Here is a 24,699-nt window from a genome sequence, read left to right on the forward strand (position 1 = left end):
GATGAGTTACAACTTTCATCTTAAGAGTACTATTAGCTACACATTTTCTCCAGTTTGCAAAGTGGCTACTCACAAGGATTGGAGTTTGAACTAACCTTCTCTAGAATCTGGGCGAGGCCTGAGGCAATGCGATTGGCCTTTTCTTCTGTGAAGTATGTGACCACTGACCCCAGAGGAAACATCACAATACTATATTCGCCTGAACTTTGAACAAATTCTTCCATTTCCTGCAGGGATAAATTTCTCTCTGTTACACAAGTGCAGGATCCTAGTGGGAAGAGGCTCTTCTACATCTCCAGATAGGCAGATTTGAGAGATTTGTGAGAGACACTGTTAGACTGAGTCTGTCTCCTGCCACCTAGAGCCATCTAGTCTGCTTAAGAGGAAATGTGTTTCTGAAAATGATGGCTTAAGTATATAATGAGTGATTACACCTAAAGACATGGAACCAAATCATTACCCAAAATGAATAAGTGATAAGAGCCAGATGTTCTCATGGTGTGTGTGTTAGTCACTCAATTGTGTCTAATTCTTACAAGCTCATGGACTGTAGCCTGTCAAACTCCTCTGTCCATGGAATTCTCCAGGCAAGAATATTGGACTGGGTTGCCACTCCCTTCTCCAGGGGATCTTCCTGATCCAGGGATCAAACCCAGGTCTTCTGCATTGCAGGCAGATTCTTTACTCTTGGAGCCACCCACCTCTCAAAATTAATTTTATGAACCAACAGACCTGTTCGCAAATTTATAAAGACATTTTTTGTAAGGAAGCCCAAGAAGGGTTTCAAACTAGACTTTTAAAATTTGTAGCATACCAGTTTATAGGCAATATATTTTAAATAACTTGATCTAACTTCCTGTTATTAGTTCAGGATACTTTACTCACCTTTATTGTTTCACTTATTAATAGGGCTAAAAAAGATCTTTTAAGAAATGGAGTATATGTGAATGTCACCCTCTTGAGATGTGTTATTTCTTTGTAAATATTTATAGTCACCCTACAATTAATGATGTTTCTCAATTTAAAGCTAGTAAAATTACCAGGGGAAGGACAGTGCCATAAACAAATGTAGACTGCTATTTTTAGCTTAGCTAATGTTAAGAGAATATCTGATATCCTAGGAATTGGTGTTTTACCATTTTGACTCATTTCCCTAAACAGTGACTGAAAAAAAAAAATTACACACACACAGATATATTAAAAGTTACACACTTATACCATGTTTCATTAGGAGTCTTGATTTAACTCCCAGTTCTTTTCTATTCTGTGACTGGTATAATTTTTTCATCAGAGACATAAGCCGTGATTGGTATTCATATTACTCCAGTATCTATATTAATAATTGGGTTTAGAATAGAATAATTTCCCACTCTTATGAAGCATGTCTGTTATTTTTCTGAAATTGCATGTGAAAAGTTGGGGGTGGAAGGATAAATGTAATAGTGTGGCATGGTATTATCTGGTGAGCCATGGAATACGTCATGTCTCTTTCTGTTCCTTTAACTATTTAAGATAATGTATTACTACCTCCAGTAATAAGTCAATAGAGCTTGTTGTCTTCAGCTATAACTTGATTGGTATGAAAACATATTCAGAATCGTGAAGTGAAATTTGTCGACTAAAAAAGATGTACAACTTGAGAGTTGTGAGTTAAGTTTTATTTTGGGCAAAATGAGGACTGCAGCCCAGGAGGCAGCATCTCAGATAGCCCTGAGAGACTGCTCCAAAGCGGCAGTGGGGGAAAGTCAATATATAAGGTTTTGGTGAAGGGGGACTTCAATATCACGAAGTACCCAATTTACAAAAGGTTTTTTGTTAGTCATGAGGGTCTGATGTCACCATGGAGGGATTTAGTGCTTCTCTAGCTATGAGGAGATGTAAGGATTGAGATCATAAAATCTGTTCCTAAAACATCCAACTATCTAAAGACTTGTCCCACCAGATTCCCTGGAGCACAGGGTGCCTCAGTCCATCCTGAACTCCTTCAGGGATTGTTGAAGATCAACAGCTGTAGCAGCATGGGATTCAATCTCAGTAGAGGCAGATGGCAAATGCCTTGTTGTTCAGTCATTGGCAATGCTCTTGGTAAGTGCCAATTTGTAGTTAACAAATTTCATTTAAAACAATTTTTAATGTCTTATTTTATATTGCAGTATAGCAGACCAACAATATTGTTATATTTTCAGGTGGGCAAAAAGGGACTCAGCCACACACATATATGCATCTGTTCTCCTCCAAATGAAGTGAAAATTTAAACTTCAGTATCAATGTTACCCTTAAGAAAAATCAGGAACTCTCTGGGGAATACCTCTTACCCTGCTATCTCCTACAGAGATTATGCTCATTTACCTGTGCTGTGCTGTGCTTAGTTGCTCCCTCATGTGAGCAACTTTGTGACCCCATGGACTGCAGCCCACCAGTCTCCTCTGTCCATGAGGATTCTCCATGCAATAATCCTGGAGTGGGTTACCATGTCATCCTCCAGGCGATTTTCCCAACTCAGGGATTGAACCCAGGTCTCCCACATTGCAGGCAGATTCTTTAGCATCTGCACCACCAGGGAAGCTCAATACTGGAGCCTATCTCTGCTCCAGGGGATATTCCAGACCCAGGAATCGAACTGAAGTTTCCCATATCATGGGCAGATCCTTTACCAGATCACTTACACCCAGGTTAATGAATATCTGTCTCCTCACTGCCTATTAATATAGTACAATATTCTTTCTATGTTTACCTCTTATTTCCTTTTACTTCTAAATGTTTCCTTCCAATATTTCTGGCAGCTCATATTTATTCTTTAATAATATTGAAATATGGATATATGATTTTCTTTTTCACCCTAAAATACCCAATATTATGGTCATAAAGAACCAATTCAACATTTAGGTTTCTCAGTTTTATGGTTTCTAATTTATGTTGAGGACTCCCGATTTATTTCTTATGCTCTCTGATGAGACTGACAGTTTCTAGAAATCTTCACCAGAAAATTATTTTCACTTCTTAAAGTGAATTTGAAATTGAATTCGTTGTCACATCAGAAAACTTTTTTCAACTCTTTCCTGGCTGAGTAAAGTCCATTGCTCTCCAAGAAGCCCTGTCTGATTTCACATCTTCCAGCCACACATAACCTTCTTACTGACCAAAGTCTGTAGTAAGAGTCTGCTCAAGACTCACTAAAGCAACTTATCACTCAGCTGATCATAATAAATACCCCTATTCATAAGTCCATCATGCTTGTTAGGAAGACTACAGCAGGCTCTTTAGTGATTTCCAAAGTTCTTTCAATCCAATATCTGTAAATACATGAAGACACTTATATTTTTTAACATGTCACTTGGAAGACTTCATTCTTCTGCGTAAATATCAATGTAAAGGGGAAAAAAAAAAAAAAAGGTAACAACATTCATATGAGACCCCAACGGTTTTGAAAATATATTAGGAGTAGTAAACTGAAGACATTCAGCAGCATATCTCTGTTATTGAAACATAAACTTTAAAGGACAATAAAGATTTTATCATAAAAGACACACAAAAAAATCCCTTTACTGTAATAGACTTACCTTAGGAAATGACTTCCCTGCTGGCTCAGACGGTTAAGCGTCTGTCTACAATGTGGGAGACCCGGCTTCGATCCCTGGGCCGGGAAGTTCCCTGGAGAAGGAAATGGCAATCCACTCCAGTACTATTGCCTGGAAAATACCATGGACAGAGGAGCCTGGTAGGCTACAGTCCATGGGGTCGCAAAGAGTCAGACGTGACTGAGCGATCTTCACCGAGTTCACTGAGGTAATGGTTTGGCAGATTTACAATACAAACCTCCTACAAACTCAAAATTCGGTAAGTATGGGCAAGGAAATTCAAAATCCCAATAGGTCCTGATGAGCCAAATTTCTGCTTTTCCCATGGTCTCACATAGCATAGAGGGTCTTCTTGGAGAAAATAAAGTTTGCTCCAAGGTATTGGCATACATACTTGCTGGGGGAAAATTGCAGCATTGATTTTCTGATGTGTTACAGGGGAAACCAATAAATGTGGTTTCTCTAGATTTCTTATCACATCTAGATGTTAAAAGGAAAGGAAATGCAAAGGAATAAGAAAGAAAGAATTCAGGGAGGGAAGGAACAAAGGAAAAAGGATAGAAGACAAGGATAGGAGGTGGGAAGGAGGCAGAAAGAATGTTTGGGTAGTGAAAGAACAGTAATGTGTAAAATAAAAATAAATTCAGCAAAATCAAATAAAAATGCAATTCTTTGACAAAAATAAGTTCTTTCAGGAAATAAATTCAATCAAAAATTTTAATCACTACTCCAATTACTGATGGATTTAATACTCATTGTTTCTCCCCAGTTAAATGCAGATGACAGAGTAGTTCTAGCTTATTAACACCAAGTCAACTCTCAGTGGTTTTCTAATTTCCATTCGGCCTCTATTTCTACTTTTCAGCTTGTTTCAGCTTTCACTGCTGCTTGTTCACTTTCACTGTTGAAGAATCTCACAAATATCAGTTTACCTTATCTTGCTGAGTCAAATATCATGACTTCACTAATTTTCCATTGTTTTCTCAGTAGGAAATCACTGAGTAACTTATACCTAATGCAATCATCTCTGGAACGTAGAGTACACATGCATGCATTACTAATATCACACACTTATTTGAGTGTTATCTCTCAGTGATGTTTTTTGAAAGAGAAAAATTCCAAGTATTAATTTTAGAAAATTACGGAGAAAAAAACATGTATTTGCAAGTATCCAGTCAATCACTTATATACACAGAAAACCTGTTTTACATCTAAGTAAAGAAAATTGAATGCTCCTTTCTTGAGGGTTCTATTCAAAGTTGGTGATCAAATATTCCCTAGGATGGATAACCTGTTTTTAGAATTATTACTACTTTGTAATGTTTAGGAGCTACCCCACACCCCTAAGCCCGAGGCCAGGGGCGGTGGGTGGGAGGAACTACCCCACGCCCCTACGCCCAAGGCCAAGGGCGGCAGGCGGGAGGAGCAACCCCACGTCCAAGGAGCCATGGCTGTGGGGGCGCAGGAGGGCCTACAGGAGCTATCCCACGTTGAAGGTCAGGAAGGGAGGCAGTGACAAGATACCCCTCATTCAAGATAAGGAGCATTGGCTGCGCTTTGCTGAAGCAGCCATGAAGAGATACTCCACGCCCAAGGTAAGAGAAACCCGAGTAAGACGGTAGGTGTTGCAAGAGGGCATCAGAGGGCAGACACACTGAAACCATACTCAAACTAGTCAGTCTAATTACACTAGGACCACAGCCTTGTCTAACTCAATGAAACTAAGGCATGCCTGTGGGGCAACCCAAGATGGGTGGGTCATGGTGGAGAGGTCTGACAGAATATGGTCCACTGGAGAAGGGAATGGCAAACCACTTCAGTATTCTTGCCTTGAGAACCCCATGGATAGTATGAAAAGGCAAAATGATAGGATACTGAAAGAAAAACTCCACAGGTCAGTAGGTGCCTAATATGCTACTGGAGATCAATGGAGAAATAACTCCAGAAAGAATGAAGGGATGGAGCCAAAGCAAAAACAATACCCAGCTGTGGATGTGACTGGTAATAGAAGCAAGGTCCAATGCTCTAAAGAGCAATATTGCATAGGAACCTGGAATGTCAGGTACATGAATCAAGGCAAATTGGAAGTGGTCAAACAGGAGATGGCAAGAGTGAATGTTGACATTCTAGTAATCAGCGAACTGAAATGGACTGGAATCGGTGAATTTAACTCAGATGACCATTATACCTACCACTGCGGGCAGGAATCCCTCAGAAGAAATGGAGTGGCCATCATGGTCAACAAAAGAGTCCAAAATGCAGTACTTGGATGTAATCTCAAAAATGACAGAATGATCTCTGTTCATTTCCAAGGCAAACCATTCAATATCACAGTAATCCAAGTCTATGCCCCAACCAGTAACACTGAAGAAGCTGAAGTTGAACGGTTCTATGAAGACCTACAAGACCTTTAGAACTAACACCCCAAAAAGATGTCCTTTTCATTACAGGGGACTGGAATGCAAAAGTAGGAAGTCAAGAAACACCTGGAATAACAGGCAAATTTGGCCTTGGAATACGGAATGAAGCAGGGCAAAGACTAATAGAGGTTTGCCAAGAAAATGCACTGGTCATAACAAACACCCTCTTCCAACAACACAAGAGAAGACTCTACACATGGACATCACCAGATGGTCAACACCGAAATCAGATTGATTATATTCTTTGCAGCCAAAGATGGGGAAGCTCTATTCAGTCAGCAAAAACAAGACCAGGAGCTGACTGTGGCTCAGACCATGAACTCCTTATTGCCAAATTCAGACTTAAACTGAAGAAAGTAGGGAAACCACGAGACCATTCAGGTATGACCGAAATCAAATCCCTTATGATTATACAGTGGAAGTGAGAAATAGATTTAAGGGCCTAGATCTGATAGATAGAGTGCCCGATGAACTATGGAATGAGGTTCGTGACATTGTACAGGAGACAGGCATCAAGACTATCCCCATGGAAAAGAAATGCAGAAAAGCAAAATGGCTGTCTGGGGAGGCCTTACAAATAGCTGTGAAAAGAAGAGAAGCGAAAAGCAAAGGAGAAAAGGAAAGATACAAACATCTGAATGCAGAGTTCCAAAGAATAGCAAGAAAAGATAAGAAAGCCTTCTTCAGCGATCAATGCAAAGAAATAGAGGAAAATAACAGAATGGGAAAGACTAAGGATCTCTTCAAGAAAATCAGAGATACCAAAGGAACATTTCATGCAAAGATGGGCTTGATAAAGGACAGAAATGGTATGGACCTAACAGAAGCAGAAGATATTAAGAAGAGATGGCAAGAATACACAGAAGAACTGTACAAAAAAGATCTTCATGACCCAGATAATCATGATGGTGTGATCACTGACCTAGAGCCAGACATCCTGGAATATGAAGTCAGGTGGACCTTAGAAAGCATCACTACGAACAAAGCTAGTGGAGTGATGGAATTCCAGTTGAGCTCTTTCAAATCCTGAAAGATGATGCTGTGAAAGTGCTGCACTCAATATGCCAGCAAATTTGGAAAACTCAGCAGTGGCCACAGGACTGGAAAAGGTCAGTTTTCATTCCAATCCCAAAGAAAGGCAATGCCAAAGAATGCTCAAACTACCGCACAATTGTACTCATCTCACACGCTAGTAAAGTAATGCTCAAAATTCTCCAAGCCAGGCTTCAGCAATATGTGAACCATGAACTTCCTGATGTTCAAGCTGGTTTTAGAAAAGGCAGAGGAACCAGAGATCAAATTGCCACCATCTGCTGGATCATGGAAAAAGCAAGAGAGTTCCAGAAAAACATCTATTTCTACTTTATTGACTATGCCAAAGCCTTTGACTGTGTAGATCACAATAAACTGTGGAAAATTCTGAAAGAGATGGGAATACCAGACCACCTGATCTGCCTCTTGAGAAATTTGTATGCAGGTCAGGAAGCAACAGTTAGACCTGGGCATGGAACAACTGACTGGTTCCAAATAGGAAAAGGAGTTCGTCAAGGCTGTATATTGTCACCCTGTTTATTTAACTTATATGCAGTGTACATCATGAGAAACGCTGGACTGGAAGAAGCACAAGCTGGAATCAAGATTGCCAGGAAAAATATCAATAACCTCAGATATGCAGATGACATCACCCTTATGACAGAAAGTAAAGAGGAACTCAAAAGCCTCTTGATGAAAGTGAAAGTGGAGAGTGAAAAAGTTGGCTTAAAACTCAACATTCAGAAGAGGAAGATCATGGCATCCGGTCCCATCACTTCATGGGAAATAGATGGGGAAACAGTGAAAACAGTGTCAGACTTTATTTTTCTGGGCTCCAAAATCACTGCAGATGGTGACTGCAGCCATGAAATTAAAAGACACTTACTCCTTGGAAGGAAAGTTATGACCAACATAGATAGCATATTGAAAAGCAGAGACATTACTTTGACGACAAAGGTTCATCTAGTCAAGTCTATGGTTTTTCCTGTGGTCATGTATGGATGTGAGAGTTGGACTGTGTAGAAGGCTGAGTGCTGAAGAATTGATGCTTTTGAACTGTGGTGTTGGAGAAGACTCTTGAGAGTCCCTTGGACTGCAAGGAGATCCAACCAGTCCATTCTGAAGGAGATCAGCCCTGGGACTTCTTTGGAAGGAATGATACTAAAGCTGAAACTCCAATACTTTGGCCACCTCATGCGAAGAGTTGACTCATTGGAAAAGACTCTGATACTGGGAGGGACTGGGGCCAAGAGGAGAAGGGGACAACAGAGGATGAGATGGCTGAATGGCATCACTGACTCAATGGACGTGAGTCTGAGTGAACTCCGGGAGTTGGTGATGGACAGGGAGGCCTGGCATGCTGCGAGTCATGGGGTCGCAAAGAGTCGGACATGACTGAGCGACTGATTGGATCTGATCTGTAGTGTTTGGATATATGTCTGAAGTAACATAGGCAATGAGTCAATTGATAGTAAAGAGGCAATTTCCAAGGATATTGACTTGAAAATGTTGGAGATTAAATGAGATCACTGCCTCAGTTTTTTACCAATATGTTTATGTTCTTGTCATGTCTTGTTCCATGTGTGTGACATCCTGCCTTGATTACTAAGTCCTTAAGTAAAGTTACTGATGAAAACTGCAGGCCACATTTTAAGAAAGACCAACTTTAAAGTGTTCACTAGAATTCTCTATTTGAAGTAGTTATGCACAGTGTGAAATGCAAAGTCAATCAAATGTGAAAAGAACAAAATTGTGCAAAAGTGTGCAAAATTTGTTATATGATTTCCTAAGACATTCTAAATGTCATACTGAGGACTGGTAAAACAAAAATATGGAATTAAAATTTACTGCCAATCTTTTTCCTATAATTATATTACACAAAATGAGTTATGAATACAGTGGAGAATTATATAAATAACTGATTGATGGGCACTAAGGCCTTCCCAGGTGGTGCTAGTGGTAAAGAACCCACCTACCAATGCAAGAGATGTAAGAGACATGGGTTCACCCCCTAGGTTGGGAAGATTCTCCTGGAGGAGGACATGGCTACCCACTCCAGTATTCTTGCCTGGAAAAATCCCATGGACAGAGGAGACTGGGAGGCTACAGTCTATGGAGTTACAAAAGAATCAGACAGCATTTAGTAACGAAACAAAAACAATTCTCATAGAATGTGTTAGAAATTATTCCCTCAACTTCAATCCTTTAAAAATGACTGTATAGAATTAGTATAATTTCATTCTTGAATTCATTTTTGTTACAATGTATTTATCTGTTTTTTGGTTTTGCATGTCTCTGCTTATACAGGTGATCTATTCTTACATACTGTCTACTTTATCCATTAGAGCCCTTAGCATATTACTCAGAGTTGTTTTAAATCCTTGCTTTGATAATTACAACATTCTTGGCATTTCTGGTTCTGATGATTGCTCTGTCTACTCAAAATGTGTTTTTGCCTTTTGATGTGCCTTGTAATTTTTTTCTTGATACCCAGACATGTTGTATTGGGTAGAATTGTAAATGGATTTTTTTTAATGTGGTGGTAAATTGGGCAGAGAAGCATTCTAAAGTCCTAGGATTAGCCTTGCTGCTGCTGCTAAGTCACTTCAGTCCTGTCTGACTCTGTGCAACCCCATAGACGGCAGCCCACCAGGCTACCCCAACCCTGGGATTCTCCAGGCAAGAACACTGGAGTAGGTTACCATTTCCTTCTCCAATGCATGAAAGTGAAAAGTGAAAGTGAAGTCGCTCAGTCAGGTTGGACTCCCAGCGACCCCATGGACTGCAGCCTACCAGGCTCCCTCATCCATGGGATTTTCCAGGCAAGAGTACTGGAGTGGGGTGCCATTGCCTTCTCCAGGATTAGCCTTAGTATTAGTCTAAGTCTCTGGACTCTTCACAACTATTTCTCTCTCTCTCTCTCTCTCTCTCTCTCTTTTTTTCCATTTTATATGGAGCAGGATGGTCGGGAGTTAAAATATCCTTTTTCCATGAAATAGTCAAGAAGGGCCTGGAGTAAGGTGTTTTTCTTGCCCCAGGTCAGTTAGGCTCTGATAATATTCCCAGCACATTGTGCACCCAATTAATTTACCTTGAGGACAGACCTTGTTGGTAAGAACAGTGTTCTGGCTTCTTTCAGAATGCTTCCTTTCTGCCTCCTCTCACTGAAAGCAAGAGATTTTTTTTCTGATATTTAATATGGAAAATTGCTTGAGTTCCTGAAAGTAAAACTTACTATATTTGGGGGACCCACATATGACTGGATCCCATTGGGTTTTTTCTCTCAGAATTATCCACAGTGAATCTCTAGCAATTCATCAATTACATTTCAGATGTTCCTACCCAGGCACTGGTTCCTGTGGTGATTTCCCATCCTGAGTTTTTGCTCTTGAGTGTCTGTTTAGATCATCTGAAATTCTCTGTTTATTCCAAAAGAATATACAGATTTGTTATTAGAATAAATGTGAAAGTCTGTCATTTCAATGAATACAAAAAAGATAAAATGACAACTGCAATTTTCGTGTGTGAATAAAAGAAAATATAACTAAAATGTATACTTTGACTTATGATTCATGAATAATTTTTTAAAAGATATGCAAACTTTGCTGCTGCTGCTAAGTCGCTTCAGTCGTGTCCGACTCTGTTCGACCCATAGACAGCAGCCCACCAGGCTCCCCCGTCCCTGGGATTCTCCAGGCAAGAACACTGGGGTGGGTTGCCTTTTCCTTCTCCAATGCGTGAAAGTGAAAAGTGAAAGTGAAGTTGCTCAGTTGTCTCCAACTCTCAGCGACCCCATGGACTGCAGCCTACCAGGCTCCTCCGCCCAGGGGATTTTCCAGGCAAGAGGATTGGAGTGGGGTGCCATTGCCTTATAATTAGAATTATAATGTCTTACTGAAATCCATTATAGTAAAATAAAGAGCTATCACATTCATTGATAGGAAATCAAAAATCATAAAGATGACCATTCTCTTCAAATCAGTATACAGACTCCTTGTAATTCTTACTAAAATTTCAAAACCCCAAGCCTCATGAAATTTGATGATTTTTGTAGAATTTTGCTTTTAATTTTTAAAATCCATAATAAAAGAACAGAAAGCTAAGAATAATCAAGGTACTCCAGAAGAAATACAAGGGAAGGGAGTATTACCCTTCCAAATATTTTGAGCAGGATGATCAAATAAGATGTGTCTCATGTACTCTCCCCAGCAATGATCTGGCGTTTATCCACAGACCTACGTGTCTTTGTGGGAGCTCTGGGAGCCAGATAGGAGATTGTGAAATTTGGGTGCACTCCAAAACAGAAAATGACATTTGAGAAGGGAAGTTTGCAACAAGGTTACAGACCCAAAGAGTGTGTTCCTGGCTGCAGACATGGCGAAAAGTTCTGTATCTCTGAGAACTCAGCTACAGGCTGTTTCTTTTTGATTGTATCACCAACACCATATGTCACGGCACACAAGAAGAGTCATTCCCAACTCCATGTTGAGTAACAAACATCCAGACCTCAGTACCAGCTGTGGACCTTGAAGTGGCTCATGAACTGGCTAAAGCTCCTGTATAAAAATTTACTCAATCTCAGGAATAACCAAGGGAATCTAAATAAAACCTAAGATACAATTTCAGACTCATCTTACTAACAAAACTTTAAAAAAAAAATCATTTCTTGGGGGGATTACAGAATTAGAACATGGAGACAATGGTTGAACTTTGTAAACATAGTAAATATCATGGTTCGTGGGGAAATTTTAGGGTATGTCAATTATTCCTCAAGATAACTGTTACTAAAACTCATTCAATAATATGCTAAAAGTAATGATGTGGCATTTTGGACTCTTTGTTGAGCATGATGGCTACTCTATTTGTTCTAAGGGATTCCTGCCCATAGTAATAGATATAATGGTCATCTGAGTTAAATTCACACATTTCAGTTAATTTTAGTTTGCTGATTCCTAGAATGTCGGCGTTCAGTCTTGCCATCTCCTATTTAACCAATTGCAATTTGCCTTGAAGAAAGCTGAGTGCTGAAGAATTGATGCTTTTGAACTGTGGTGTTGGAGAAGACTCTTGAGAGTCCCTTGGACTGCAAGGAGATCCAGCCAGTCCATTCTGAAGGAGATCAGCCCTGGGATTTCTTTGGAAGGAATGATGCCAAAGCTGAAACTCCAGTACTTTGGCCACCTCATGCGAAGAGTTGATTCATTGGAAAAGACTCTGATGCTGGGAGGGATTGGGGCAGGAAGAAGAGGGGACGACAGAGGATGAGATGGCAGGATGGCCTCACCGACTCGATGGACATGAGTTTGAGTGAACTCCGGGAGATGGTGATGGACAGGGAGGCCTGGCGTGCTGCGATTCATGGGGTCGCAAAGAGTCAGACACGACTGAGCGACTGAACTGAACTGAACTGAATTTGCCTTGATTCATGGACCTAACATTCCAGGTTCCTATGCAATATTGCTCTTTACAGCATCGGACCTTGCTTCTATCACCAGTCACATCCACAGCTGGGTATTGTTTTTGCTTTGGTTCCATCCCTTCATTCATTCTGGAGTTATTTCTCCACTGATCTCCAGTAGCATATTGGGCACCTACTGACCTGGGGAGTTTCTCTTTCAGTAACCTATCATTTTGTCTTTTCACACTGTTCATAGGGTTCTCAAGGCAAGAATACTGAAGTGGTTTGCCATTCCCTTCTCCAGTGGACCATATTCTGTCAGGCCTCTCCACCATGACCCGTCTATTTTGGGTGGCCCCACACAGCATGCCTTAGTTTCACTGAGTTAGATAAGGCTGTGGTAGGTGTGATCAGATTGGCTAGTTTTCTGTGATTATGGTTTCAGTGTGTCTGCCCTCTGATGCGCTCTCACAACACCTACCATTTTACTTGGGTTTCTCTTACCTCAGATGTGGGGTATCTCTTCACAGCTGCCCCAGCAAAGCGCAACCGCTGCTCCTTACCTTGGATGAGTCGCCCCTCCTGACCTTGAACGTGGAGAGGCTCCTCTCAGCCCTCCTGCACCCTTGCAGCTGCTCCTTCGAAGTGGGGTTGCTCCTCTTGGCCTCTGCCCCTAACCTCGGCCGTTGGGTAGCTCCACTCTCGGCCACTCCTGTGCCATCACAGCCTGGCACTCTCAGTTGCCACCCCAACCTTTGGTGTGGGGTAGCTCCCATCAGCCATGCTTCCTGCATGGTCCGTCACAGCCATTGTTCTTCCTGTGAGGTCCATTGCAGCCGCTGGAATGATCTCTGTTCCTTTCCAAGGCAAACCATTCAACATCACGGTAATCCAAGCCTATGCCCCAACCAGTAATGCTGAAGAAGCTGAAGTTGAACAGTTCTATGAAGACTTACAATACCTTTTAGAATTAACACCAAAAAAAAAATGTCCTTTTCATTATAGGGTACTGGAATGCAAAAGTAGGAAGTCAAGAAAAACCTGGAGTAACAGGCAAATTTGACCTTGGAGTTCAGAATGAAGCAGGGCAAAGGCTAATAGAGTTTTGCAAAGAGAATGCACTGGTCATAGCAAACACCCTCTTCAAACAACACAAGAGAAAACTCTACACATGGACATCACCAGATGGTCAACACCAAAATCAGACTGATTATATTCTTTTCAGCCAAAGATGGAGAAGCTCTATATGGTCAGCAAAAACAAGACTGGGAGCTGACTGTGGCACAGATCATGAACTCCTTATTACCAAATTCAAACTCAAATTGAAGAAAGTAGGGAAAACCACTAGACCATTCAGATATGACCTAAATCAAATCCCGTATGATTATACAGTGGAAGTAATGGCACCCCACTCCAGTACTCTTGCCTGGAAAATCCCATGGATGGAGGAGCCTGGAACGCTGCAGCCCATGGGGTCACTGAGGGTCAGACATGACTGACCGACTTCACTTTCACTTTTCACTTTCATGCATTGGAGAAGGAAATGGCAACCCACTCCAGTGTTCTTGCCTGGAGAATCCCAGGGACATGGGAGCCTGGTGGGCTGCCTTCTATGGTGTTGCACAGAGTCGGACATGACTGAAGCGACTTAGCAGTAGCAGTGACAAATAGATTTAAGGGACTAGATCTGATAGACAGAGTGCCTGATGAACTGTGGACAGAGGTACGTGCGTGACATTGTACAGGAGACAGAGATTAAGACCATCTCCATGGAAAAGAAATTCAAAAAAGCAAAATGGTTGTCTGAGGAGGCCTTACAAATAGCTATAAATAGCAGAGAAGCAAAAAGCAAAGAAGAAAAGGAAAGATATAAGCATCTGAATGCAGAGTTCCAAATAATAGCAAGGAGAGATAAGAACACCTTCCTCAGCAATCAATGCAAAGAAATAGAAGAAAACAACAGAATGGGAAAGACTAGAGATCTCTTCAAGAAAATTAGAGCTACCAAGGGAACATTTCATGCAAAGATGGGCTCAATAAAGGACAGAAATGGTAGGGACCTAACAGAAGCAGAAGATATTAAGAAGAGGTGGCAAGAATACACAGAACTGTACAAAAAAGATCTTCATGACCCAGATAATTACTACTGTGTGATCACTCACCTAGAGCCAGATCCTGGAATGCGAAGTTAAGTGGGCCTTATAAAACATCACTACAAACAAAACTAGTGGAGGTGATGGAATCCCAGTTGAGCTATTTCAAATCCTGAAAGATGATGCTGTGACAATAATGCACTCAATAGGCAAGCAAATTTGGAAAACTCAGCAATGGACATAGGACTGGAAAAGGTCAGATTTCATTCCAATCCCAAGAAAGGCAATGCAAAAGATTGCTCAAACTACCGCACAATTGCACTCATCTCACATGCTAGTAAAGTAATGCTCAAAATTCTCCAAGCCAGGCTTCAGCAATACGTGAACTGTGAACTTCCAGATGTTCAAGCTGGTTTTAGAAAAGGCAGAGGCACCAGAGATCAAATTGCCAACATCCGATGGAGCATTGAAAAAGCATGAGAGTTCCAGAAAAACATCTATTTCTGCTTTGATGACTATGCCAAAGCCTTTGGCTATGTGGATCACAATAAACTGTGGAAAAGTCTGAAAGAGTTGGGAATACCAGAACACCTGACCTGCCTCCTGAGAAACCTGTATGCAGGTCAGGAAGCAACAGTGAGAACTGGACATGGAAGAACAGACTGGTTCCAAATAGGAAAAGGAGTACATCAAGGCTGTATATTGTCACCCTGCTTATTTAACTTCTATGCAGAGTACATCATAAGAAACGCTGAGCTGAAGGAAGCACAAGCTGGAATCAAGATTGCTGGGAGAAATATCAATAACCTCAGATATGCAGATGACACCACCCTTATGGCAGAAAGTGAAGAGGAACTAAGAAACCTCTTGATGAAAGTGAAAGAGGAGAGTAAAAAGTTGGCTTAAAGCTCAACATTCAGAAGAGGAAGATCATGGCATCCGGTCCCATCACTTCATGGCAAATAGATGGGGAAACAGTGAAAACAGTGGAAACAGTGTCAGACTTTATTTTTCTGGGCTCCAAAATCACAGCAGATGGTGATTGCAGCCATGAAATTAAAAGACGCTTACTCTTTGGAAGGAAAGTTATGACCAATCTAGATAGCATATTCAAAGGCAGAGACATTACTTTGCCAACAAAGATCCCACAGTGCATGGGGTCTCATAGAGTTGAACACGACTAAGTGACTAACACACATATGTAAAGGTCTGAGGATAAGAGCTAAATGGTTCAAAAATGTTAGAGGGCATTGTGGCTGAGATATAAGTACAATGAGTTTAGGGCAACAATTCTTTTTGGTAACACCAGAGCTGGAAAATTTAACTATGGCTTTCACACTAGACCAGTTCAATGATGTGTTATATCCACTCATATGAATGTTGCTGCATCAATTTAAAGAATAATGTACATTTTAATATGTTGTGAGTATATATGTCAAATCCATATTAAGTGAAAAAATAAAGATGATTAGTCATTGTCCTAATTGGTAAAAAAAAAAAAAGAATATATATATATTTTTTAATAATACAGAGACAATATCTTGATGAAAAGACAAGAAAAGTTAAAACTTCTTATATAAAAGAATACATTTGAATCAGTTCTAATGAGGTGGATGAAACTGGAGCCTATTATACAGAGTGAAGTAAGCCAGAAGGAAAAACATAAATACAGTATACTAACGCATATATATGGTATTTAGAAAGATGGTAACAATAACCCGGTGTACGAGACAGCAAAGGAGACACTGATGTATAGAACAGTCTTATGGACTCTGTGGGAGAGGGACAGGGTGGGAAGATTTGGGAGAATGGGAATGAAACATGTAAAATATCATGTAGGAAACGAGTTGCCAGTCCAGGTTCGATGCACGATGCTGGATGCTTGGGGCTGGTGCACTGGGACGGCCCAGAGGGAGGGTATGGGGAGGCAGGAGGGAGGAGGGTTCGGGATGGGGAACACATGTATACCTGTGGCGGATTCATTTTGATATTTGGCAAAACTAATACAATTATGTAAAGTTTAAAAATAAAATAAAATTAGAAAAAAAAAAAAGGAAAAACATGAAGCCAATTATCATTCATTATATATGCTTTTGTTCTATTCAATTTTTTTTTAGCAATTTATATTAGCTGTGTTTATCATTACATCAAGAATGAAATGATACCCATCGTGCATTCAGAATTACTTAATAAAGAACATGATAGAGTACAGCAATGAAAATCAATGACGGTGTGAAAGTTGCTCAGTCATGTCTGACTCTTTGTGACCCCATGGACTGTGACCCACCAGACTCCTCTGTCCATGGAATTCTCCAAGAAAGAATACTGGAGGGGATTGCCATTCCCTTCTCCAGGGGATCTTCCGAACTTAGGAATCGAGCCTTGGTTTCCAGCATTGTAGGTGGATTCTTTACTGCCTGTGCTATCAGGGAAGCACAGTGCTTACAATAAAAGAAAGATCTGTTAAAGATAATAGAGTTAAAATTTTCCAATTGTTACTACGAACTATATTTGTTTCATAATATGTATCCATACAGAATCATATACCTTCCCTATATTAATGAGTAATACAACAAATATCCCAGAAAATTATTGGTTGGAACTAGGACAGCATCTCTAATTATCAGAATATATTCCTAACTCTATGTTTTACATGTATTTCTGAAAGAAGAATTGAGATCAAGGCCCTGGTCTTACTTACCTTAAATAAGGTAAATAAGGTCTACACCAGGAAGTGCTTCAGTCATTTCAGTTCAGTTCAGTCGCTTAGTCATGTCCGACTCTTTGCGACCCCATGAATCGCAGCACGCCAGGCCTCCCTGTCCATCACCAACTCCCAGAGTTCATTCAGACTCACGTCCATCGAGTCAGTGATGCCATCCAGCCATCTTATCCTCTGCCATACCCTTCTCCTCCTGCCCCCAATCCCTGCCAGCATCAGAGTCTTTTCCAATGAGTCAACTCTTCGCATGAGGTGGCCAAAGTACTGGAGTTTCAGCTTTAGCATCATTCCTTCCAAAGAAATCCCAGGGTTATCTCCTTCAGAATGGACTGGTTGGATCTCCTTGCAGTCCAAGGGATTCTCAAGAGTCTTCTCCAACACCACAGTTCAAAGGCATCAATTCTTCCGCGTTCAGCCTTCTTCACAGTCCAACTCTCACACCATACATGACCACTGGAAAAACCATAGCCTTGACTAGACGAACCTTTGTTGGCAAAGTAATGTCTCTGCTTTTCAATATGCTATCTAGGTTGGTCATAACTTTTCTTCCAAGGAGTAAGTGTCTTTTAATTTCATGGCTGCAGTCACCATCTGTAGTGATTTTGGAGCCCAAAAAAATAAAATCTGACACTGTTTCCACTGTGCTTATTGGTTGTTATTTATTGAGAAATAAATGCAGTGTAAATTCAAAATCATGTGTAAAGCTAAGGATTTTTAAGCGTTTTTTTTTTTAATCTTAGCTCTATTAAACAATGTATCTATTAAAAATAAAAATTATAGACTGAATTATGTTCCTTTAATATTCATATATTGAAGTCTGAGAGTATTTGAAGGTAGGTCCTTTAAAGAGGTGTGTGTGTTAGTCACTCAGTCGTTTCTGACGCTGTGTGACCCCATCAACTGTAGCCCACTAGGCTCCTCTGTCCATCTAATTCTCCAGGCAAGAATACTGGAGTGAGTTGACCATTCCCTTCTCCAGGGGATCTTCCCTACCCAAGGATTGAACCCAGGTCTCCTGGATTGCAGGCCAACTCTTCACCATTTGAGCCACAAGGGAAGACCAGCACTTATTTTTAAAGAGGTAATTAAAGTTCAATGAGTCCATAGAGTGACTCCTGATCCAATATGACAGGTTTCCTTATAAGACAAAGAGACTCAAAGGATGTGCATACACAAAGGAAAGACTATGAGAAAACATAGTAAGAAGGTGGACATCTACAAGGCAGAAAGACTGGCCTCAAGGGAAAGCAGCTCTGACAATACTTTGTTCTTTAACTTCTAGCTTCTGGATCTGTGAGACAATAAATTTCTTTTTATACCACCCAGTTTTTTAGATTTAGTTATCACAGTCCTAAAAAACTACTACATTAAGGAAGTTAAATTAGTTATTACTTCTAATACCCAATATGATCTTTTGTTTGTTAGTTCATGTTTCTTCGTGACTCTCAAAAATATTTGGAGTGATAAAAAATGCTGGAGATGTTGTGGGGAAAAAGAAAACTTCCTACACTGTTGGTAGGAATGTAAGTTGGTGCAGCTGTGGAAAACAGTATGGAAGTTCCTCAAAAACCTAAAAATAGAATTACTATATGATTCATCAATCCTATTCCTGGGAATAAATGGAAAAAAATTATAATTCAAAAACATACATGCACCCCTATATTCATAGTAGCATTATTCACAATAGCCAGTTCATGAAAAAAACCTAAATGTCCATCAACAGATGAATGGATGAAGAAGATGCAGTACATATATACAATGGAATACTACTCAGCCATAATAAAAAAGAATGAAATAATGCCATTTACAGCAATATGAATATGACTACATATTATCATCCTAAGTGAAGTGAGTCAGAAAGAGAAACACGAATACCATATGATACTACTTATATGTAGAATCTGAAGTATGATGCAAATGAACCTACCTATGAAACAGAAACATTTACAGAGAGAACAGATTTGTGGTTGCCATGGGGGAGGATAGGTGTGGGAGGGATAGACTGGGAGTTCCAGGTTAGCAGAGGTACACTATTTTATATAGAATGGATAAACAGCAAAGTAAGTAAGTAAGTATTAGTTAGCTCAGTTGCACCCATCTCTTTGCGACCCCATGGACTGCAGCCGACCAGGCTCCTCTGTCCATGAGATTTTCCAGGCAAGGATACTAGAGTGGGTTGCCATTTCCTTCTGCAGGAGATCTTCCCAACCCAGGGATCGAAACCATGTCTCCTGTACTGCAGGCAGATTCTTTACCGACTGAGTTACAAGGGAAGCCCTGTAAAGCACAAAGAAATATATTCAATATTGTGAGATAAATTATAATGAAAAAGAAGACAAATAATATATATTATGTAAAACTGAATCATTTGGCTATACAGCAGAAATTAAGACAACCTTGTAAATCAACTGTACTTTAGTTAAAAAAAAAATTGGAATGAAAGCCGGCTTCACTTGATGGAATCAAATATAAGCTAGATGTGTGAAAATTGCAAAAGAAAATGATTCTTTATTAGGAAAAGCAAACAATTACAAATAGAATATATGTAACTAGTGTAGTGAAAAATATGCTCTTTTTAACACTTAGAGCCATAAACTCTTTTAAGTTTATACTTAATTTTTTAGGTTTCTGTATCATACTCCCCTAAGAAGTATACCAGCCTTCCCAGGTGGCTCAGTGGGTAAATAAAGAATTCACCTACAATACATGAGATGCAAGAGACATGGGTTTTATTCCTGGGTTGGGAATATCCCCTGGAGGAGGGCATGAAAACCTACTCCAGTATTCTTGCCAGGAGAATCCCATGGACAGAGAAGCCTGTGGGCTACAGTCCATAGGGTTACAAAGAGTCAGACATGACTAAAGTGACTGAGCATGCACACAAGAAGTATAACATACTAGAAAACTTTTCAATATGACCAGCTATGATGAAGCAGTTCACATAGGACTTAATAAATTTTCATCCCAAATTTAAGAGAGACCTAGGAATAGTGGGTACTCTGGGCAAACAGAATGATGGTATAAATTTTAATTCTAATAATGTGTGATTTTCAAAAATTGTAGAGAAAAATTCAAATAACAAATTTAATCCTGTTGTTAGCATAGCTCAGGTTTCAGTCTATTACTGGAATCAGGTAAGGAGATTATCTTCCTCATTTAACAAACATTACACTCCCTTTACTGAGCAGTCCGTTGGACTGCAAGGAACTACTAGTTACTTGGACTACTAGTCCATCCTAAAGGAAATCAGTCCTGAATGTTCATTGAAAAGACTGATGTTGAAGCTGAAACTCCAACTCTTTGGCCACCTGATGAAAAGAACTGACTCACTGGAAAAGACCCTGATGCTGGGAAAGATTGAGGGCAGGAAGAGAAGGGGACAACAGAGGAGGAGACGGTTGGATGGTTTCATCGACTCAATGGACATGAGTTTGAGTAAACTCTGGGAGTTGGTGATGGACAGGAAGGCCTGGCGTGCTGCAGTCCATGGGGTCACAGAATTGGACACAACTGAGCAACTAAACTGAACTGAGCAGAAGTCCAATGTCCTCCCCTATGAAAACTCACTGTGTGTTTGTGCCCAATTGCTTGATTGTGTCTGAATCTTTGCAACCCTATGGACTATAGCCCAACAGGCTTCTCTGTGCATGGAATTTTCCTAATAAGAATACTTGTGTGGGTTGCCATTTCTTCCTCCAGGGTATTTTCCTGATCCAGGGAGTGAACTTGCAACTCCTTCATCTTCTACATTGCAGGGAGATTCTTTACCTCTGGAAAGCTCAGTGTATTAGACTTACCTGTGATATTCTGCATGTGACAAAAAATACATCTTTCATTGGATTGACACTTATTAGCAAGTTTTATATTTCATTTTGTTTTGGTAGCAATTGTTTAGATATTGAAGTATTCTACAAGATAGATGAGTGTAAAGAAAGAGGAACCACAGCAAGATATTTCTTGCCTCCCTTTCCCAATTAGTTGTTGAACCTCAGTTCACTGATATTAATTGTGGCGTTTTGGGGGAAGTGACAGTTTTAAAAGTATATTCCTTTCATCTTCCTAGACTTTTCTTAAACCTCCTTAGCTTTTTCTGATAACTACTTTAGAATGAAAAGCAGAGTCTCTTACCTAACACTTCACTTTAAAACTAGTCCCAAAGCTGAGTGTCATGTTGTTGGAGCCAGAAGTCAAAGAAAACAGAAAGCATTAAATTTTTTACCCTTTGCAGAAAGGTCATTTTGTATGTTAGTCCTGCCATGTCAACAGGCACGTAGGAAGGTGAGGATGGAATTTGCCCACAGTATTTCTCCATCATGCCACACATGGAATGCCTCAGTGTGTATATAGAAGGGTTTCCTAGAATCTCAACAATCAGCTCTCCATAGGGCATCATAGGGTCTATAATCATAACATTATAGTTGGTGTCCTGGAATTTCTTCAAGATTGTCCAGTTGTAGACAACACTCTCACAGACAAGTTTTAAATATCCACTCATTTGAAAAAAAAAAAAAAATCTTGCAGATTTTGCTGATTGCCAAGGTGACAATGAAGGCATGACGTTAACTGACAGGTCTAAAAAGTCATTTAGTCTATTTTCATTAGCTTCTCTGTCCTGTGGTGTGGGGAGAATCTTGAAGTTCATGGTGGAAGGCTTGCTGTAGTCAATGATAAAATTTTGTGGAGACACCAACACAGTCACTTCGTGTCCTCTTTCCATGAGTTTCTCCAGAAAGACCTTTAGATTGAGCCAGTGGCTCATATCATGGGGCCACACCAAAACTTCCTCACAGAATCCACAGCCAGTATAGCAGAGCTGCAGCAATGGAATTGCTGAAACCCACTTCTCAGATGCCATAACAGCAGCTCCCTCACACACTGCTCTGCAAAGGATGAATGTTTGCTGGGCCCAGAAATGAAGTGGCAATTTAGACATAGACCACGTTAAAAATTAATTTCTGGAGTTCAGAAATGGCACTTACATGCAGAGAACTTTGCCAGTTGTTAATTGGCACAGTATTGTATAGTATTTATTCAGGAATAGATATGTAATATGTATACATTTTGAAGGAAATAATTTTGACATTCTAGGAGCTTGCTTTAAATAGGTTAAAATAGAAAAATGATATTTTTAATTGACAATTTTAAAGTATAAAAATTCATTTTAGTAAGTCTACTAAATAATATGTTTTATCTTATGGATGAATGGGAAAACATAAAAATATATGTTTCTCATAAGATTGGTCATATGCTAACATGAGAATAAAGCACATATATCACATGATATGAGATATATACTAAATACTGTACAAAGGTACAGCGTTTCAGAGCCTCAGAATATGCTATCACTGCAATATGAAGAAAATCAGTCAAAACTTCAAAATGTAGGGGACATTTCGGCTGAGTCCAGGAGCAAAGATTACAGAAAAAGGGTTCTGAAAGTGAATAGAAGAAAAGGAGAAAAAGATGAATGATATGTAAGTCATGGTCATTTAAATATACAGATATCAGTTCCAAGTATATAGTCATAGGCTAACACAGAGCTGTGCAGAAAAGGGAAATATTAGTTAAAATAGGACAGTTTGGAGAGCCTTGGATGCTATGTTCTGGGTCATGTTTAATTACCATAAAAAGATGCCCACTCAAATTTTCAAATGAAGTACAGAAAATGATCATATATATCCTTTAATAAAACTATTCTGGCAACAAAAAGGATTTGAGTCATAGAGAAAAATGAATATGTAATTGATTAAAATTAGGTGGCTCAGACAGCAAAGAATCTGCTTGCAATGCAAGAGACTTGGTTTCTATCCCTGGGTCAAGAGGGTCCCCTGGAGAAAGGAATGGCTACCCACTCCAATATTCCGGCCTAGAGAATTCCATGGATGGAGGAACCTAGTGGGCTATAGCCTATGTGGTTGCAAAGCATCAGACATGACTGTTCAACTAGCACACTTTTCTTTCCTTTTTAAAACATATATATTAGGAAAGCAAGATTTGATGATATTATCAGTAAGAATGTGCTCTGCTTAGTGGCTTAGTCTTAACTAAGTAAGAATATAGTATTGAAATATTGATTTGTGAATGGAGAGCAGACAATGAGTCTTACGACTGATGGGAAGTGAGAGGTGACCAAGAGTTAACCAGGAAGAGTTTGGTTTTTACTTTAAGCAACCAGAGTGTGATAATGACTCTAGCAAATTCATGAAACACTAAAGGAGTAGCTACAGGAAGAGTTTTTGACCTGCAGTGTGTAAGTTAAAGACAGGACATGTCTGTGAATCTCAAAGTAAAGATGAATTTAGAAGTACTCATTTTATATTCAGTCATTCACATGAATTTCAATTTAATTCCACTTCCTCTCTAAATTCTTTATATTTCATACCTTTCACAAGCAATTTTTAGTACCTACTGTATACTAGATTCTGTATTATGCACAGGGCATAAAGAAACAAGTAAAAAACAGTTCTAATTCAAAATGATCTCACAGACTATTGGACAAAATAAGTTAGCCAGTTAACCAATACTTATTCTTCAAGCTTAAGGGAGAAGGATCAGAGAAGGTAGAGATAAACTGAGGAATTGCAAAGCATATGAAGGGGATTCTTTGGTAGAGGAAGGGAATGATGGAGGTAGCTGTCTTTAAGAGTCTATTTAGTAGGTGGAAAAGCACCACTTAGAAGTAAAAGGAAATATCAGTGTATCTGTGTTCTAAGAAATGTGGCACAATTATATGAAGGGTTATATTCAGTTACAAAATTATATTCATTTTAATAATTTGGAAGAGACATACAGAAATTTCAAATCCCTTGAGAATTTTTTTTTTCCTATTTTGTTTGCTAAAATGAAAACACAGGGTAGGTTTGTTTAGAAGATACCAAGACAAAACTTTGACCAAGGATTAAGAGTTGTGTCCTGTTGCATAATTAGGGTTTACATAAGTTCTGTATTAATCGGTAAAAATCAGAATCCAGAAAAAAAAAGAAAATGATCACAAAACAAGAAGATGGGACGGAATCATAAATCCACTAAAAGAAAATTGAGATAACAATATAATCTTAAAAGAGGAAAGTCTTTCTATAAGTCTTTCTATATATGGTAAATAACCTAGAAGTGATTTGGAAAAAAAGACTGATAAATTTATCTAATCACTATGACAAAGTTCACATGTTGTAAACAGTTTCGCGGAGAGATATAATACAGCTCAGAAATTGACCTAAGCATACTTGTGTAAATTGGGAGAGAAATATTTCTAAGTTATTTTATTATATGAGAAAACTAAAGCAGAGCTCAGATTTCAAATAAGGATTTATTCACATAAATTTAAAAGTATAGGAGGCATATGTTTGCTATCTAACTGAAACATTAAAAATCTAGATAAAATATAAAATTGCCTCATAAAAATTCATTTTTGATTTGGCAAGAAAATAAAAAAATCAGAAGAATCCCTAATCAAAGT

At 39.4% G+C, this 24,699-nt stretch overlaps 1 protein-coding gene across 1 annotated transcript in view; it reads right to left on the minus strand.

Moving 5' to 3' along the window:
- The window catches only part of LOC782370 (UDP-glucuronosyltransferase 2A3), a 57,913-nt gene extending 35,806 nt beyond the window's left edge, over positions 1–22,107 (minus strand). The window contains 4 exon segments of the mRNA XM_015471669.3: positions 96–243; positions 3,783–3,929; positions 13,176–13,181; positions 21,377–22,107. Coding sequence (XP_015327155.2) covers positions 96–243; positions 3,783–3,929; positions 13,176–13,181; positions 21,377–22,098 — 1,023 coding nt within the window. The 5' untranslated portion in view covers positions 22,099–22,107.
- Between the last annotated feature and the right edge of the window lie 2,592 nt (positions 22,108–24,699).

Source organism: Bos taurus, chromosome 6, assembly GCF_002263795.3.
Source record: "Bos taurus isolate L1 Dominette 01449 registration number 42190680 breed Hereford chromosome 6, ARS-UCD2.0, whole genome shotgun sequence".
NCBI lineage: Eukaryota > Metazoa > Chordata > Mammalia > Artiodactyla > Bovidae > Bos > Bos taurus.